The sequence below is a fragment of the Hippopotamus amphibius genome, chromosome 2, assembly GCF_030028045.1.
Source record: "Hippopotamus amphibius kiboko isolate mHipAmp2 chromosome 2, mHipAmp2.hap2, whole genome shotgun sequence".
Taxonomy (NCBI): domain Eukaryota; kingdom Metazoa; phylum Chordata; class Mammalia; order Artiodactyla; family Hippopotamidae; genus Hippopotamus; species Hippopotamus amphibius.
In genome coordinates, this window is record NC_080187.1 from 115,222,826 (window position 1) to 115,240,729 (window position 17,904).

Below are 17,904 nucleotides of genomic sequence, written 5' to 3' on the forward strand. Positions count from 1 at the left end.
ACCTCACACCAATCAGAATGGCCATCATCACAAAGTCTGGAAACAACAAATGTTGGAGAGGGTGTGGAGAAAAGGGAACTCTCCTGCACTGTTGGTGGGACTGTAAGTTGGTACAGCCACTATGGAAAACAATTTGGAGGTTCCTTAAAAAACTACAATTAGAACTACCATATGATCCAGTCATCCCACTCCTGGGCATATACCCAAAGAAAACCATAATCCCAAAAGAAACTTGTACCATAATGTTTATTGCAGCACTCTTTACAATAGCCAGGACATGGAAGCAACCTAAATGCCCATCAACAAATGAATGGATACAGAAGATGTGGCATATATATACAATGGAATATTACTCAGCTATAAAAAGGGATGAGATGGAGCTATATGTAATGAGGTGGATAGAACTACAATCTGTCATACAGAGTGAAGTAAGTCAGAAAGAGAAAGACAAATATTGTATGCTAACTCACATATACGGAATCTAAAAATGGTACTGATGAACTCAGTGACAAGAACAGGGAAGCAGATACAGGGAATGGACTGGGAACTCGAGGTATGGGGGGGGGGTGAAGGGGAAACTGAGAAGAAGCGGGAGAGTAGTACAGACATATATATACTACCAACTGTAAAATAGTCAGTGGGAAGTTGTTGTATAACAAAGGGAGTCCAACTCGAGGATGGAAGATGCCTTAGAGGACTGGGGCAGGGAGGGTGGGGGGGACTCGAGGGGGGGGCGTCAAGGAAGGGAGGGAATATGGGGATATGTGTATAAAAACAGTTGATTGAACCTGGTGTACCCCCCAAAAAAAATAAAATAAAATAATAATAATAAAAAAAAAAAAAAAAAAAAAAAAGAAAGACATTCTTATTGATCCCCAGTATCTTTGTTAAAAAGCTTTTGGTCACAAGTGACAGAAACTCATCTTAAACTCATACAAAATTAACTGACAATTGACATTCCTGGAGTTTGGTTTGGGTGTGAAATTCACCTGATGAAATAATCTTGTCAACATTCTTTTTGTCTGTATATCTGTCTAATCAATCTTCCAATCATTCCTTCTCTCCTTCCCTCCCTCCCTCCCTCCATCCCTGCTTCCCTCCATCCCTTTGGCCCTATGCAGCTTTGGCTTTATTCTCAGGCAGGCTTTCTTTGTGCACTGGAAAAGTTTCTCCTTGGCAAGTTTATGTGGGTCTTAAACTTCTGATGTTTGAGAAGTACCTTCTTATCCATATCAGTCATCTCAAGATTACTTGGCCTTGCTTGCATGACTTGCCTGCTCTGGACCTGTCATTGTGTCGGGAAGAACAGGGGTGTCTCACTACTTTGCTGGGGCAGGTCGCCCATAGTGTGATACGTCAGTGGGGGAGGAGAAGTTCCCAAAAGAAAGTGATGTCAGCACCTCCAGAGGTTCCAGAGATCTGCCATACCTAGTACTGACTTTCTCTTATTTTAATGTTAGTTAAATGTGGAATTCTTAAGAGTAGGTATAAGTTAATCCTAGTTATAGCAATTATACAACTAATACCAAAAAAAGTGTATAAGTTAATTATGAATTAAATGATAAAACTCTAGCCAAATGTAAATTGACAGGCTTCATTAAATCATCCTGGTAAGGGTGACTGTGGCCCTGATTCCCCTGCAGGGGTCTGGTGAGGTCCGCTTGCCTTGGCTGCAGTTGCCTCCTGATGATTGTTTCTCCCAATGGGGCCCTCTTAACAGTCGTGAAGCTTTTAGTCCCATAGCACAGTACACCAGCTTTGGGGTTTTATTTGGCTTGAAAGCATATTTGCATATTAAATCTACTTTTTTTTCTCTTTACCCCAGAACCATTGGGCTGCAATGTGATTGTAAACAGAAATATAAACTTGACTGCTAAAATTGCAGGATAGTATTTGGTTATAAGGTGGTCATCCCAATCATTTAAAGTATATGTCTTTTACTTTTTTTTTTTTTAGGTTTTAATTGTCATTAGTGTGAAAACGCAAAACTGAAGCATTTCCATAGAAAAACTACAGATCTTCAAAACATACTTGCTTTGGACTGTCCCGGCTTCTCGTACCTTAGATTGAGACATGCCAATCTAGTCCAGTCTTTCCCATATCTAAGCTGCAAAACAAATCGGTTTACATATTTACAGTATAGATTTTGCTTATTAGGTTTTCTTTCAGATGTAAGCAGGTTTTCCATGAAAGAACATTTTTCATATATGTGATTGTGAATGCATGGAAAATTATAAAACATGTCTCTTCCAACTCTTGGTCAAATTTGAATGTAAAAATATGAAGCAGTTGTGCATTTTATTTATATTTGGTCCCAGTAAGCGTCTCAGATGTTTTCATAGCTGGAGAACACTTGGGAACATCAAATAACTTTAGGCAGCATTTGTTTCTAAACCATGCCAGAAGCAAAGGAACTACTCACTGTAACATCAGAGTAGAGATTATTGGAGGAATCACTTGGAGGTGTCCCAGATCGCCCCTGTTTCATTTAATACCCTGTTATAGTATGTTAATCTTTTATTCATCCAAACCATTGCTTTTTTTTCTTTCCTTTTTTTTTTTAATTGAAGTATAGTTGATTTACAGTGTTGTGTTAGTTTCAGGTTTACAGCGAAGTGATTCATCTTTTTCAGATTCTTTTTCATTGTAGTAAACCATTGCTTCTTAAAGGGGATGCTGTTTGGCATTCGGTAGTGATACTTTTTGTTGTTGTGAGAAACTGTTCCGCGTGTTGCAGGATGTTTAACATCCCTGGGCCCCAGAAACTAAATGTCAGGAGCACCCCGATTATTGTGGCACACATTTCCACATGACCCCCAAAGGCTGGCACCACTACTTGGTTAGGAGCCACTGTTCTGAACCCTTTAAAATTTACTTCTATTTATGGTGGTTAAGGGCCCCAGATAAGATAGATTTAAGCTTCAACCCCAGAACTACCGCTTTCTTAAAAGTAACTTTAGGTACTTTATTTGCTTTCTCTGCAAAATGGGAATAATAGCATTGACTTCTAGTGTTCTTAAGGAATTTAAAGGAACTAATACATATTTCCTTATCTTTTTTAGACTGATTTTCAGTAGGTTACTATTTATTTTACTGAGAATCATCAGTGCCTTAATTATAATTGCAAACTTTGAGAGTCACCCCCTTATTCTGATAAGTGGGAATTAGAACAACAGAACAGGGACTTAATAGACTGTGTCCTTCTCATTTTTTAGATGAGTTTTTATTAATGGTTGGAACAGAACCTTTTGTGGATTGTGTAAGGTACTGGAAAGGGAATTGAAATGGGAGTCCAGACCTCCTGCCTGTGTTCCCAGCTTTGTGACTGGCCCAGGTTAATAAATCTTGGCTTTAAAATGGGAGATAGGAGGGGGTGAGAAATCAAAGCAGAGAAATTCATAAATGAGTTTAACAATCTCTTTCAGCTCTAAGCATTCTTGATTCTCACCAGGAGAGCAGAATATCAACTTCTCAGATTGAATAGTTTCCTTCTTTAAGTATTTTCCAAGTATGAGTGGTGGATCTAGGTCAATTATGCAAACAACACAACTAGAACTGTGTAAAATTAGGATCCGAGAGCGGAAGAAATATCTAACATTATATTTTATGTGAGTTATTTTTATGTTTTTCCTACAGATAATTTTATCACATTTCCCTATGTTATCAACCATCCCTTTTTAGACAGGAAATTAGTGTACTCTTTGTAATTCTGGTTTTAAGTGGTTAATTCCCATCAGTGATGGAAAAAGGCACTGGAGAGAAAGAGAAAGGGGTCATGTTTTAATAGCAGACTTAAAAACATGATTGTGCACTGTGTTTGTGGATCATTCAGGGCCTGTAACTTTTTCCTTTGTTTTGTTTGAGGCACCCTGCAAATCTCTGTAATGTTACTCAAGGGTAACATCCTTGAGGCCCAGATATCAGCCTACCTATAGAATTCCCCCAAGTGAGCCCCCTTGGGTGGGAACTAAAGTGGACCAATTTTAATCCCCAAATCTCCTGTAGCAGAGTGTTAAAGCATTGTTTTTATCAAGTGTTGATATTTAAAACCATTCTCCAGTTTAGAGGTATGGTTGTTATGAAATATTGCTATGGTTTTTATCATAAGTAATTAGTTGTATATTTTATCACATTTGTTGTCAAACAGTTTTATTATATCTGTGATGTTTTGAAAAACTCATCACCGAAATTCTATAACTTATTTTTAAAAATTAAATTCTGAGTAGTAATAGAAAGACAGTGATTTTTCTCAAGAAACAAAACACAGCACTGTTCAGCTCTTAATCTTTGTGCATTATTCAGAAAATTATGTCATATGTAAGTGTAGTTATTGGTCTAGGGAGTCTATGTTTTTTCAGTTCTAATTTGAGAAAATACCAACATTGAAACAAGTTTTTTTTTTTTGCACAAGTGTTTCTATAGAGAAATTAGTGCTTTTAAACTAGGAGCTTAAAAAGAAACAAATGGGTAACATCTCATTATTCTGTAGAAACCCATGAATAAATTATTTTTATTTTTACAAAATAAATTTTAAAAATATATTTCAGTTAATGTTCGATTAACTTGGGAATTTCCTGGTGGTCCAGTGTTTAGGACTCAGTGCTTTCAGTGCCAATGGCCCGGGTTCGATCCTTGGTCAGGGAACTAAGATCCCACAGGCTGCATGGCGTGGCCAGAAAAAAAAAATTCAGTTAACTTAAAAACAGTAATGACCACATATTAAACACTGTGTACTAGACTCTATGCTATTACTTTATAGGCATCATTTCCCTTAATTTTCTGAAGAACGCTATGAGGGTTAATGCCATTATCTCTATTTTATAGAGAATGAATAATGCACCTGAGGTCTTATCTCAGAAGCAGCTCTGGGGTTGAAGCCTCAGTCTGTCCCACCAAGAGCCCTTACCCACCAATCTCTACTGAAGTTCAATATTCAATATTAACAGAAGCAAAGCAAAGACTCATAGATTTAATGTCGTGAGGAATTTAACTCAGGAAGAGGCTAAAGTTTCTCCTAGGGCCTCTTAATGTGCAAGCACGTTACTAAATGAGGTGCCTAAAGACTTTGCCCAAGTGGGTTTCGTTTCCATATATAATTTTAGAGTATGAAAAGTGGGACCTCGCCAATGACATTTTAAAATAGAATGGCTGAAAACTTGGGTACTAGACTGTTACCATCGTATTTTTAGTATTAGAACACAAATACCCTAAGTACAGTATATTTTCAAAGAATTTTTATCCTCTGATACATTATTTTAGGCAAGAGTACGAAACACATTAAACTAGTTGCTCTACAAGTAGATTTCATCTAATTATATTTTTAACCCGTGAGAATTATGTTTACATCAGAATTTTACACTGCTTTGTAAATTTTTCTTTTCCTTACTTTTCTAGATGCCAGGAAATAGTCTATAAAACCTAGACAAAGTATTTAAATTATTTTTCCCTTTCAAGGCATCTGGAATACTGAATATGTACTTTAAGGTATTTCTGTCTTTTTAAGATGAGTGAGCACAGTAAAAGTTATTGCTTCGTGGAGCCCCTTTGTACACAGTTGCGAGTGCATGTGTGTTTGTGTGTGTGTGTGTGTGTCTCCCTTTTGCTAACCGTGTTTGAAATGGTATGTGAGAATTTGCATCCCACTATGCAGTAAGTTTTGCATATTCTATTTAATACTTCTAGATAGTAAGCATTTGGAAGAAGCTATGACTTGTTTAGATTAGTGGGAAATTTCTAGAACACAAATTATAAACTGTAGTTTTCCTCCCTGTGATAGGTAATAATATTGAGTGAAAATTAGAAATTGCAAAAGGGGGGAAGTTGTCATTCGTAACAGAGTATGTGCCATCATCTGGTGACATTCCATTTTTTTCAATGGATATTACTAATCAGTTTATAAAATTTTTGTAGAATATGAGATGAAGCATAGCTCATATCTAAAACTTAAACCTATTTAAATATCCCGTAAAAAGATATTCTTAGCTTGGTACCATTAAATTTAACCATTAACTTAATTGAATCTATCATTTTAAGAATGATACACTTTTCATCTTCTTTAAAAATATGAGCACCCAGGATGTGTAGGAATGAAATATGTAGCACTTTGTTTCTACCATGTGTGTAATTTTGATGAGATAACTCTTTGTTACAACCGTTGTAAAAAATGACAATTCACCTCCTAGGCTTTCTACCCCCCAGAATTTCTTCCATGCTTTTTTCTTATCATTCACGAATGAATTTATTCTTTCCATTTCTCTGTGTATTACCAAAGATCCCAAATGCCCGACACTGGAAATGTCAAGCTCAGCCTTTTCCTGCAGCAGCTGCTAGAACCTGGCCGCCTGGCCTTTTGAGTGCATGAACTCATTTAGTTTTGTAGGGTGCTCCAGCCACAATGAACATTGTCTTGAAGGATGCAGTGCCGTTGGGGCTTTACAGAAGCCTCCTGAAATCAAAATATGTTAAACGTTATTCCTCATGACACTGATTTTTGTATTAAATCATCATTGCACGGGTGGGACTCTTGAGCTGCAAGCGTCTTCAGTAAAGTAGAATACTAAGATAGTAGACTTCTGATTGGATTCATTGTTTTAAGAGATTCGGGGTTTAAAATCCAAGTCACATTTATGATAACTCATGGCACGTTTTGATCAGCTTCCAGTGGCTGTATTTCCGGCTCTCTAATTAATTTCAATCTTTTGGGTTCTTTACTTGCTCAGGAAGGGAAAGGATCCCTTCGTGAGCCCTGAGCAGCATCTCTGGTACCTGTAAGTTTGAAAGCACAGATGGTATTCACATTCATGTTACCTGAGTGAAGTAACTCCCAACATTGATTTTGGCACCCTCCAGGGTTTCTCCAGTTATTTTAAGACATGTTGTAGAAGTTTAAAAACAAAACTACGTCGAATTTACCCATTTTAAAAAGGTGTATAACGCAACTCATTTATGAGGTGAGAAATTTTGTGTGTAATAAAATGTGGAAGGAAATAAGTGACTGGAGAATAATAAAACAGATTTCGGTGAGGAGAGAAGGAATGACTTAGATGGGGTGTTAAACATCGGGATCTTGTCATCGATTATAAATTATTGGCGTTAATTTTTATTGCATTTCCCTTGGCTGTGGGTTTTTTTCAAGGGTCCAGGGCCTGTTGTCCTTCATTAACCAGGGCCTGTTGTCTTTCATTAACAGCCTTGTAAAAGTTAAATCAACTCAAAGACTTCAAGAGGTCTGTTCTGCTTTCGATTGCAGGGCAGTTAGCAAGGACTTGCTGATACCTGAAAGCAGAGTCACTAAGTTATCAGTGCTTGTAGGAGAGGGTAGAATACCTTTGTGGAACGTGCATCCATTTTGTTCTTTTCGTTCAAATGGCGAGGATGTAACTTATGTAGAGTTATGATGTAACTCTTCTTTTTAGAGGGAGAACTCAGTGGGATTCTATAATGAGTGACAATCTGCAGTATCTGCTTTGGACAAGTACTCTGGATGCTCAGGGTGCAGGTAGTCAGCCTGTTTCCAAACCCTCTTAGGCCCACTCAGCCTGTGGTCCTGTACCACCAGGAATACAACCTTTTTCTCCCTCACTTTCTCTGATCCTCTTGGCTGGACTTTAGGAGGGAGTGAACAGCCATGGCTCCTTACCCCAGCCCTACGTCTCCACTGGAATGAATCCTAAGGGTCTAGGAGATAGCAACATCTTCAATATATGGAAGAGATTTTGAAATGCTTCCACGTGCGTTTTCTAACTTGACGCGCACACCAACCCTGTGCGGTGAGTGAAGGAGGAAGAAGTCTTTTGCCTGTTTAAAAATGAGGAAGCTGAGGGGCAAAAGGAGATGACAAGAGTTGACCAACCTAATCATCATCACCTACTGGCCCGTGCATCATGTAAGCAGGCTTCATGACCTGTTCATATGGCTGACCGTGTGTACAATGAAGAACTTGTACTCTGGAGAAAATGAACTCCAGAGAAGTTGTGATTGGTTCAGCCTCACGTCTGTGTATTCTTATAGTTGGAACTAGAGTTCTCTCCTGATGGCCAGTTTGGTATTCTTGACTTCATACTCTGCTGAAGAAAGTCAGCACCTTGCGCTTCATGAAGAAGTTAGAATAGGCAGTATTTCCCCTATTATACAGAGGATGAAATCGAAACTCAGAAGAAGAAAATTGTTTGCCACTGGTCACAAATCCCATTGGTAGCAAAAGCTAAGATACAGATTGGAATTTAGGATTTATGGCTGAAAAACACAGCTTCTCAGGGTGTGGTTGTAAGTCCCAAGAGTTTTTAGCACTTAGCCTCCCTTTTATAAGTAGATTGCAGTTTGTTTTTTCTCTATTAAATATATGGTATAGTTTGGACAGTAAAATGAAAAAGCTTGATTTAAGGAAGACTTTTATGCCACAAATTATTAATCCAAGAGCTTTCAAAAGGTTCAGTTATCTTACACAGGATCCTTTGTGCTCTTTCAATGATAAAATTAGTATTAGTGATTTGATAGCCTGGAGCTCATTAGCATGCTGCATAGAACCTGCTTTTTTCTTTGTTGTCTACCTGCCAACAGTTTCACTTGGGAAAAATAGAATATCGAGTGACTAGTGTGGCCAGCTAAAATATAGGACACCCAGTAAAATTTGAATTTTAGATACTGCTTATATTAAAAAATTATTCATTGTTTACCTGAAACTGAGTTTTAACTGGATTATCCAGGATTTTTATTTGCTAAATCTAGCAGCCCTGAGAATTATTCTTCTCTTGAATACATTTATTATATATTCTTTTCAGTGAATCATTTTTGGTTTGTAAAACATTTTATGCTTTCAGAGAAACATAGGCATGGGATTCAGTCAGATTTTTTTTCAGGACACTATCCTTAAGAATCTTTGTTCTCTGAATCCCTTGAGGCAGTGTTTTTACCTCAGTGGTTAAGTGTGCTGTCCTTTTATGACCTGGATGGAAAGAATTTAGTTAGAGGATGTGTATTATAGGTGATTTTATTTTCTCTATCCCTTGTGTGTTTAAATTTGATCTTTGACTCTTTCAGATGCAGCTAGACATTATGAAGTGTCTTCGTGACAAACATTGATGTTCTGGGAACTTTTAGGTTCTTGTAGGCCGTAAGACTTGGATTAGGAGACCCAGATTTGATTCCAGGTTTTGTTACCAGCTTGCAGAATGTGTTTGGTTCAGCCATTTAATTTAGCTTCATAATTTAGAAACTGGGATTGTGCATGCCTGCTTCACGAGGTTTAAATAAAATGGTGCTTTTTTTTCCCTTCCAATATCACTAATGTAAATACTTTTCAAAATCTCAGAGACTCAAGGAAGAGAAAGAAGGGAAAACAGAGATCCTATCTCAGGCCAAAGAAGTGATTTGCCCCATCAGAGCTACCAACCAGGTTTCTTGAATCCCATCTGGTATATTACCCTCATATTTGACATGTTCATCTTTCCATCTTTTTTCATTCATATGCAGTTACATATAACTTCATATGACAGCAAATTCAGTGTGTGTGTAAATTAGCTGCTGGACACAATATAAGCTTCAGTTTGGGGAGGAGAGGTCTGGGCTTGCTCACTCCTGTATCCCTAGTGCCTGACACACTCAAGGACCTTCATGAGAATAATTTATTCTAGAAAAAAAAGGACACAGAAGTGAATCCAATTAAAATGGGAAAATATCAGTGAAAAGGCTTTGATTGGAACTTTATCTTGAAAAATGGAACCGTGGGTTATAAGAGTAAATTTACCTTATTTTAGATTTAAGAAGATTTAGATTATAATGAAAACTCCAAGCTATTAAAATAAACAATTTTCTGGCAAGGCTGTATCGTAAACACAAGTATCTTTACTTCTTATTTGGCATTCGCAGCAGGATCCTAAAGAGAGTCTTTTTTCCTCAAATATAGTTTTTTAAAATTAATATTTGACGTTTTTCCAGCAGCCTTTCTTAATCTAGAATGCAGTTCTTTGAATAGAATTCTCTTTTCACATGTTTGTTATATCATGATCCTTGTTGATTTTTTTCCAGTTGTTAGCTGTTTTTTAATTGGACTTAACCCTTAATTATCAGTGGCTTTATGTAATATTAGAATAGTTCTCCAATATCACCTTGGTTTACTTCTAGAAATTCTATATCTTACATAAGAGTGTAAAATTTCAGTCTGCAGGTGATTTGTATTTGCAGAGATTAAAGTATTAAAAAACAATCAACAGGAGATGATAGATATTAGTCTTAGGAAGGAAGGCCCACTTCATACAGCCACATAGGTCATGCACTGCAAAACCTCAAGGGATGCCTAAAGGGAGAGAGGTGGGAGAGAGGATTTAATTTCATTTATGCTTGGTTTTAAGTGATTGTTTTGATGTTATGATAACATATGTTTTCCTACACAGGGACATATCTACAGGGACTCAGATAATCAATAATGTGGTCGTGAGAAAACCCTTCCCTCCATGACTGGTAGTTAATAAAAATTGTTGATTGAGTCACTGAATATACCAGATCTATTTTTCCTGTGTCATTTAATACTGAGTTCATCTCTCCAAGAAAATATCTAGAAGTAAAACACTTGTGACACAATACAAATATAACACAAAACACCTAACAAAGAATTTTTGGAAACTGGCTTAGCTTAAGACATATATTAGGCCCTATAGGATATCCTATAGGGTAAATTAGCCATGGTCAGTTATGAGACTCACATCCAAAGGAAGATGAACATTAATAGCTAAAACACAATGTTGATTTTCTGTAACAAATATACCAGCATTCAGATTTTCAAAGGACTATTGTCCCTTTTAATGCAGTTAATTTAGGAGGCTTCATTTATTTATTCATTCACACAAATAGTTATCAAGGACTTAGTATGTGCAAGGCATTTTCTAAGTACAGACATGCAGCCGTGAACAAGACAGACAAGTATGACATTTACATCTCCTCGGAGGAGGCAGACAATAAACCAACAGATTGGTAAACCAGAAAAATAGACGATAGTAAGAATTCAGATAGCGTGGGGGGAGAACATAGTGTGTCGAGGCCACTTGAGGTGGAGTGATCAGGGAAGACCTGTCTGCGCAGGGGATGAGGAGCTGCAGTCAGCCAGGTGCAGGTGAGTAGAGTGGTCCAGACTGGGGGCAGTTAGAGTTTGATGTGATGAGGAGTATCCAGGGGCCGGCATGGGCGAGAGGGGCTATGGTAGGGGATAGAAAGAGTTTGAGTTTTAGTCTCAATTCAGTGAGAAGCCAAGTAGGGTAGTTAAGATGTTAAGGTTTTCTTTGTTCAAAGATGACTCTGGCTGCTGTGTGGAGAATGGATTGAAGGGAGGCTAGTATAATATCAGAGAGACCAGTTAAGGGGCTGTGGCCACAGTCCCAGGTGAGAGGTGGTGGGTTTGGATCAGGGAGGTAGTACAGGAGATAGAAATGAACAGACTAGAATATAGAGTTTTGAAAGTCATGTAGACAAGACTTGGCTGCTGGATTGGACGTGTGAGTTGAAAGAAACAGAAATTCAGAGTAACTCCTAGATGTTTGGTTGAGTAGCTAGGGAGATCATGGTGCTACTTATTAATATGAAGAAAACTGTCAAGGAGTGAGGTTGAAGCAAGATGAAGGATGGGCCATTAGGAATTCTGATTTCACGATTTTAAGGTGTCTGTTTAGATGTTCACATGAAGTTGTCAAGTAGGTGGCTTGATTAAAAAATTTAAAAGTCGATCACCATTTTTCAATGAGAGGATAAGAAATAAGTTGAGGCTGTGTTTCAGGTTTGTAGCTGAAATAGTTAAAATGCCTATTTTTGTATACATTTGAGAATTTAAGTTACATGTACACACTTTTAAATCACATGAGACGTTAAGTTAAATGTATTGCTTTTTTCTGTCTTACATTTTATGAAACAGCTTATATTCAAATGCTTCCTGTGCATTTTTCACATACATGTCTGACATCAGTGTCTTTGGCACTACTGCTGTGATTCTGGAGGTAATGCAAGCATTTCCCAAAGTATGTCCCCCTCATTTCTGTCGAAGTTTTTGAGATACAGCATTATTTTATTATCAGCGTATGTTCTCATTGCTGAAAATTTTGTCCTAAGCCTTGTCATGAATTTATAAAACATTAGGCAATTATATTTTAAAAGATTCTGTGCTGTAGGTATACACCAGGGATCTGTACAGTATACTTACTACATTGCTTTTCTAAAAATAAATTTATTTATTTATTTATTTATTTATTTATTGGCTGCGTTAGGTCTTCATTGCTACGTGCGGGCTTTCTCTAGTTGCGGAAAGCAGAGGCTACTCTTCGTTGTGGTGCTTGGGCTTTTCAGTACAGTGGCTTCTCTTGTTGCAGAGCATGGGCTCTAGGTGCATAGGCTTCAGTAGTTGTGGTTCACGGGCTTAGTTGCTCCATGGCATGTGGGATCTTCCCAGACCAGGAATTGAACCCATCTGTGTTCCCTGCACTAGCAGGCGGATTCTTTTTTTTTTTTTTTTTTTTAATTTTTTAGTTATCTTTGTGTCATTTTTTAAAATTTAAGCTCTTTTTTGGAATATAATTGCTTTACAGTGCTGTACCAACTTTTAAGGTACACGAAAATGAATCAGCTGTATTTATACACATATCCCCACCCTCCCGTGACTCCCTCCAACCCTCCCTATCCCGGCCCTCTAAGTCATCACCCATCATCGAGTTTGTCTCCTTACGTTATGCAGGAACTTCTCATGAGCTATATATTCTACATTTGTTGTGTATATATTTCAAAGCTACTCTCTCACTTCGTCCCAGCTTCCCCATTCCTTCCCCCTCCCCCAACCCTGTGTGCTCAAGTCCATACTCTACATCTGCATCTTTATTCTTTCCCTGTCACTGGGTTCATCAGTACCATTTTTTTTTTTTTTTTTTAGATTCCATATATATGAGTTAGCATACAGTATTTGTTTTTCTCTTTCTGGCTTACTTCGCTCTGCATGACCGACTCTAGGTCTATCCACCTCATTACAAATAACTCAATTTCATTCTTTTTTATGGCTGAGTAATATTCCATTGTATATATGTGCCACAACTTCTTTATTCATCTGCTGATGGGCATTTAGGTTGCTTCCACGTCTTGGCTGTTGTAAGCAGTGCTGCAATGAACATTATGGTACATGTTTCTTTTGGGATTATGGTTTTCTTTGGGTATATGCCTAGTATTGGAATTGCTGGGTCATATGTTAGTTCCATTTTTAGTTTTTTAAGGAACCTCCAAACTGTTTTCCATAGTGGCTGTACCCCAACTTACATTCCCACCAGCAGTGCAGGAGAGTTCCCTTTTCTCCACACCCTCTCCAGCATTTATTGTTTTTAGTTGTTTTGATGATGGCCATTCTGATTGGTGTGAGGTGATACCTCACTGTGGCTTTGACTTGCATTTCTCTAATGATTAGTGATGTTGAGCATCTTTTCATGTGTTTGTTGGCCATCTGCAGGTCTTCTTTGGAGAAATGTCTATTTAGGTCTTCTGCGCATTTGTGGATTGGGTTATTTGCTTTTTTGGTATTAAGCTGCATGAGCTGCTTGTATATTTTGAAGATTAATCCTTTGTCCGTTGCTTCATTGGCAAATATTTTCTCCCATTCTGAGGGTTGTCTTCTAGTCCTGTTTATGGTTTCTTTCGCTGTGCAATGGCGGGCGGATTCTTAACCACTGCACCACCAGGAAGCCCTACATTGCTTTTTAAAAAACTAATTGTTATTATTATTATTATTACTATTTTGGCCCATGCTGCGTCACATGCAGGATATTAGTTCCCCAATCAGGGATCAAACCTGTGCCCCCTGCACTTGAGGGCATGCAGTCTTAACCGCTGGACCACAGGGGAAGTCCCTACATTGCTTTTTAAAGAGAACTTTAAAATTTATAACTGTATCTAACACTTGGAATTATGGGGTAATCCTGATCATATCTGTGTTATCTTTTTTTTGACCCATTTCATTCTAGACTGGTGTCATTTCAGGGTAGTACAGTATTTACCAAACAATAGTTGCTGTTCAAAATAAAATAATTAAGGGAACATTCTATAAGTGAAAGACTTAGTAGAGACTCAGAAAAAAGGCTAACTCTTCTTTCTCCCTTCTGGATCTTCTTTTTTCACTTAATAAATTGTGATAACTATTCACATCAGTACCTATGACCATTTTTAAATGTCTGCCTAGTGTTCCCTTTATAAATGTGCCATGATGTGTTTTTTTTTTTTTTTTTTTTTTTTTGGCACACGGGCTTAGTTGCTCCTTGGCATGTGGGATCTTCCTGGAGCTGGGATTGAACCCGTGACCTCTGCATCGTCAGGCGGATTCTTAACCACTGCGCCACCTAGGAAGTCCACCATGATGTGTTTTTGCCAGGCTTCTGTTTGTGGTATTAGGTTGCTTCTTATCTTCGCTATAACAAAAAGTACCACAGTAAATAAATACCCTGGTACTTCTTTTCCCACATGCGTAAAATCTGTGGAACAAAGGATAAATGCATTTTAAAACTTGTTAGCTATTGCCTACTTGCCCTCTGAAGAGGTGTTATCAATTTCTATTGCATTCAGAAGGATTAGAGAGTGCCTGTTTCCCTGCACTCTCCAAAATGATACACTGTCAAACTTTTTTATCCTGGCTCCTTGGTGAAGATAATCAGTAAGTCATTGTCAAGTGGAGATTGCATTGCTTTTATAGGCCAGTTCTTTTAAGTATCCTCAGTGGTAGCAAGTTTCTGTCTCTTGAAAGTGAATTTGAATTTCAGAAAAAGTCAAGTCTAATGCATAAGATATACATTAAGTTAGCTTTTACTCTAGGTTTTTGTGGTTTTACTTGCTTGTTTTGAGAGGAAGGCTTAGTGAAAAACAAGATCTAACTTTAAGATAAAACAAATATTCTTTCTACTCAATACTCTGTAATGGCTTACATGGGGAAAGAATCAAAAAAAGAGTGGATATATGTATAACTGATTCACTTTGCTGTACAGCAGAAACTCACACAACATTGTAAATCAACTGTACTCCAAAAAAAATTAATTTAAAAAACTAATATTCTTATGTGGCTCTTGAAAATTTTTAGAAGTTAGTTTCAAAAGAAGAGTTCCAAAAATGTCTAAAGGAATGGCACCATCAGTTGGCATGAGAATGCAGCTTCCCAAGAGGAATTATTTGACCTGAACAACAATCATTTGGATGTGTATGATCTGGCATATTTGTTTAAAAAAATCACCCGCTGTGAAGGCTTTAGCCCAAATGGGTTTTTTTCATGGGATGGCACATTAATAACATAAATAACTTAAGTTTTCTTGGACTGAATTTTCTATATGTTATTACCTACCTTTTTTGTTTTCTCCTTTATACAAGGAGTAGATACTCTAGAAGAAGAGATCATCTTTACCATTAATTGAACAAATCTTATTAGGATGATTTTAATGGAAATCTATAATCTTTCTACCACATACCAGATCAAATGGTTTATATTTTCCATTTCCCTTTCTAAATCTAATCTATATGTAGCGATATAGATTAAAACAACTATCTAAAATTAAGCATATTAGCTAGCCAATTTTATATAAATTTTTAAAAATTTTTAAATATTTAACTTCAGAAAAAGTTGTATGTTTTAAATAGCAGATAAATTTCCATATTTATATTTTCCTAAGACTCTTGTCAAATTTAGTGTCTTTTACTTTAACACAAACTGATTTGAGAGGAGCAGACTTGACAATGTGTTATAAATCAGATATCTGAAAATACACGTTATAGGAGTCAGGCTTTATTAAAATGTTCACTGAAGCAATTGTCCTCTAGAGTTTTTCAAAATAAAACCGTCTTAAATAAACCATCTTGTTTTTATTTTCTATGACAAATCAATCATTACCACATCAGTTTACCACGAGCGGATTTTTAGAAGCTTTCGGGGGTAGCAATATTTAAGAAGGGGTATTCCTCAAACATTTACTGTGTCTACATGTTCTGTTCTGCAGAGAAATGGTCAATGCATGGTTTGCTGAGAGAGTTCACACCATCCCTGTGTGCAAGGAAGGCGTCAGAGGCCACACAGAAGCTTGCTCTTGCCCCTCGCAGCAGAGTCCCCATGCAGAGAGCAGCGTCCCTGGAACACCAACCAGGAAAATCTCCACCTCCGAATTTGATCGGCCTCTTAGACCCATTGTCATCAAGGATTCTGAGGGAACTGTGAGCTTCCTCTCTGACTCAGAAAAGAAGGAACAGATGCCTCTAACCCCCCCAAGGTTTGATAATGATGAAGGGGACCAGTGCTCAAGACTCTTGGAATTAGTGAAAGATATTTCTAGTCACTTGGATGTCACAGCCTTATGTCACAAAATGTTCTTGCACATCCATGGACTCATCTCCGCTGACCGCTATTCCCTGTTCCTTGTCTGTGAGGACAGCTCCAACGACAAGTTTCTTATCAGCCGCCTCTTTGATGTTGCAGAAGGTTCAACACTGGAAGAAGCTTCAAATAACTGTATCCGCTTAGAGTGGAACAAAGGCATCGTGGGACATGTGGCTGCTCTTGGTGAGCCCTTGAACATCAAAGATGCATATGAGGTAAATAAGAAACAGAGGCGGGGTGGGAGGTGGAGCGTGGGTGGGGCCTTGGACAACTACTGTGAATTGTGGGGATATTTGAAACTGAGATGTAAAAATGTGCATACTTGTTAAAAATGGGACTGTCTGGTAAGGACCTCCCCATCTTTTAAATGCCAGAGTTTCTTCACTGGGGGCTGAATCAAGGATAGAGGCCTGAGGGAAATATTGTCTTGTTTTCCTGCTTAATGATAATTTAACATAGCTCATCTCACAGTTGTATTCTTTCATCTTTTTACCTGATCACTATACATATCCCCTATCTATGTTATCTCCACGTGAACTTCTGGGGACTTTACTAAGATTCTAAAATGATAGGTCCAAAAAGTGTCAGAAAACCAAACCCCCAGTCTTTTTAAATTCATTCATTCAATTCATCATATTCATTCATTTGAAGTCCCTTTGACACCAAAGTCTGAGTTTCTTTCTTTCCACTCTTTCGTTTCATTAAACAAATAAATGTGTGGATAGCTCTAGAAAATGGACATCTTTGCCCTACAATATTTCAATGGAAAGATTTGATATTTCTTCCACTTTTGCTTCCATTATGAACAGATCTTTATTATGGACTTAAAGTTTACACTGTATGATTTTTCAAATTTCCCATTTAAAATGATTCTTTTATTAATTGAATTAGAGGTTTTAAACAAATCATCTTAATTGAATGACACTTAGTATGTTTATGAATTATGTTCTGGCATCATGATAGAACAATTATGCTAGTTACTTATCATGTGGTACACTTTGAAGATTCCATAATAATACCAGCTTGAGGCTCCTCTGTGTAATTTGAGGGGTCATAGATGTTTTATTCATTCCTGTACTCCTGATGCCTAATACAGTGCCTGGAACATAGATAAGTGTTAATAAATATTGATTGGGAGAAAATTATAGTAGATGAGATAAATAAGTAGACTAGATAGCAGGTCATAATTGATCCAGGGAAAATGTGTTAGGTTCAGGGAAGCAGGAGATCACATATAATTGGGGAGATGGAGAGAGGTTTCTTTGAGGAAGCAATGATTGATATGGACCCTGGAAGATGGATAAGATTTCAGTAGATTGAGTCGTGTGCATATTGAGATCCAGTTGCAAAAAGAAGTTTGAGGAAGAAACAGGAAGTTGGACCATGTGGTGCTTGTAAGGAAATGTGTGGGTGATAGTATAGACGTTGAGGAGCTACTGGAGATTACTGGGGTCTTAAATGCCAAGCTGAGGAGTATTTATTTGATTCAGAGCCATGAGGACTAATTAAAGATGGTTTGAAAGGGGGACTGGCATGATTCA

General features: G+C 37.5%; 1 protein-coding gene across 1 annotated transcript in view; it reads left to right on the top strand.

The window, feature by feature from the left end:
* Nucleotides 1-17,904, top strand: part of LOC130844431 (cGMP-specific 3',5'-cyclic phosphodiesterase-like) — a 53,365-nt gene that overhangs the window by 10,884 nt on the left and 24,577 nt on the right. Inside the window, exon 2 of the mRNA XM_057720679.1 lies at nucleotides 15,990-16,578. Coding sequence (XP_057576662.1) covers nucleotides 15,990-16,578 — 589 coding nt within the window. The remainder of the gene's footprint in view (nucleotides 1-15,989; nucleotides 16,579-17,904) is intronic.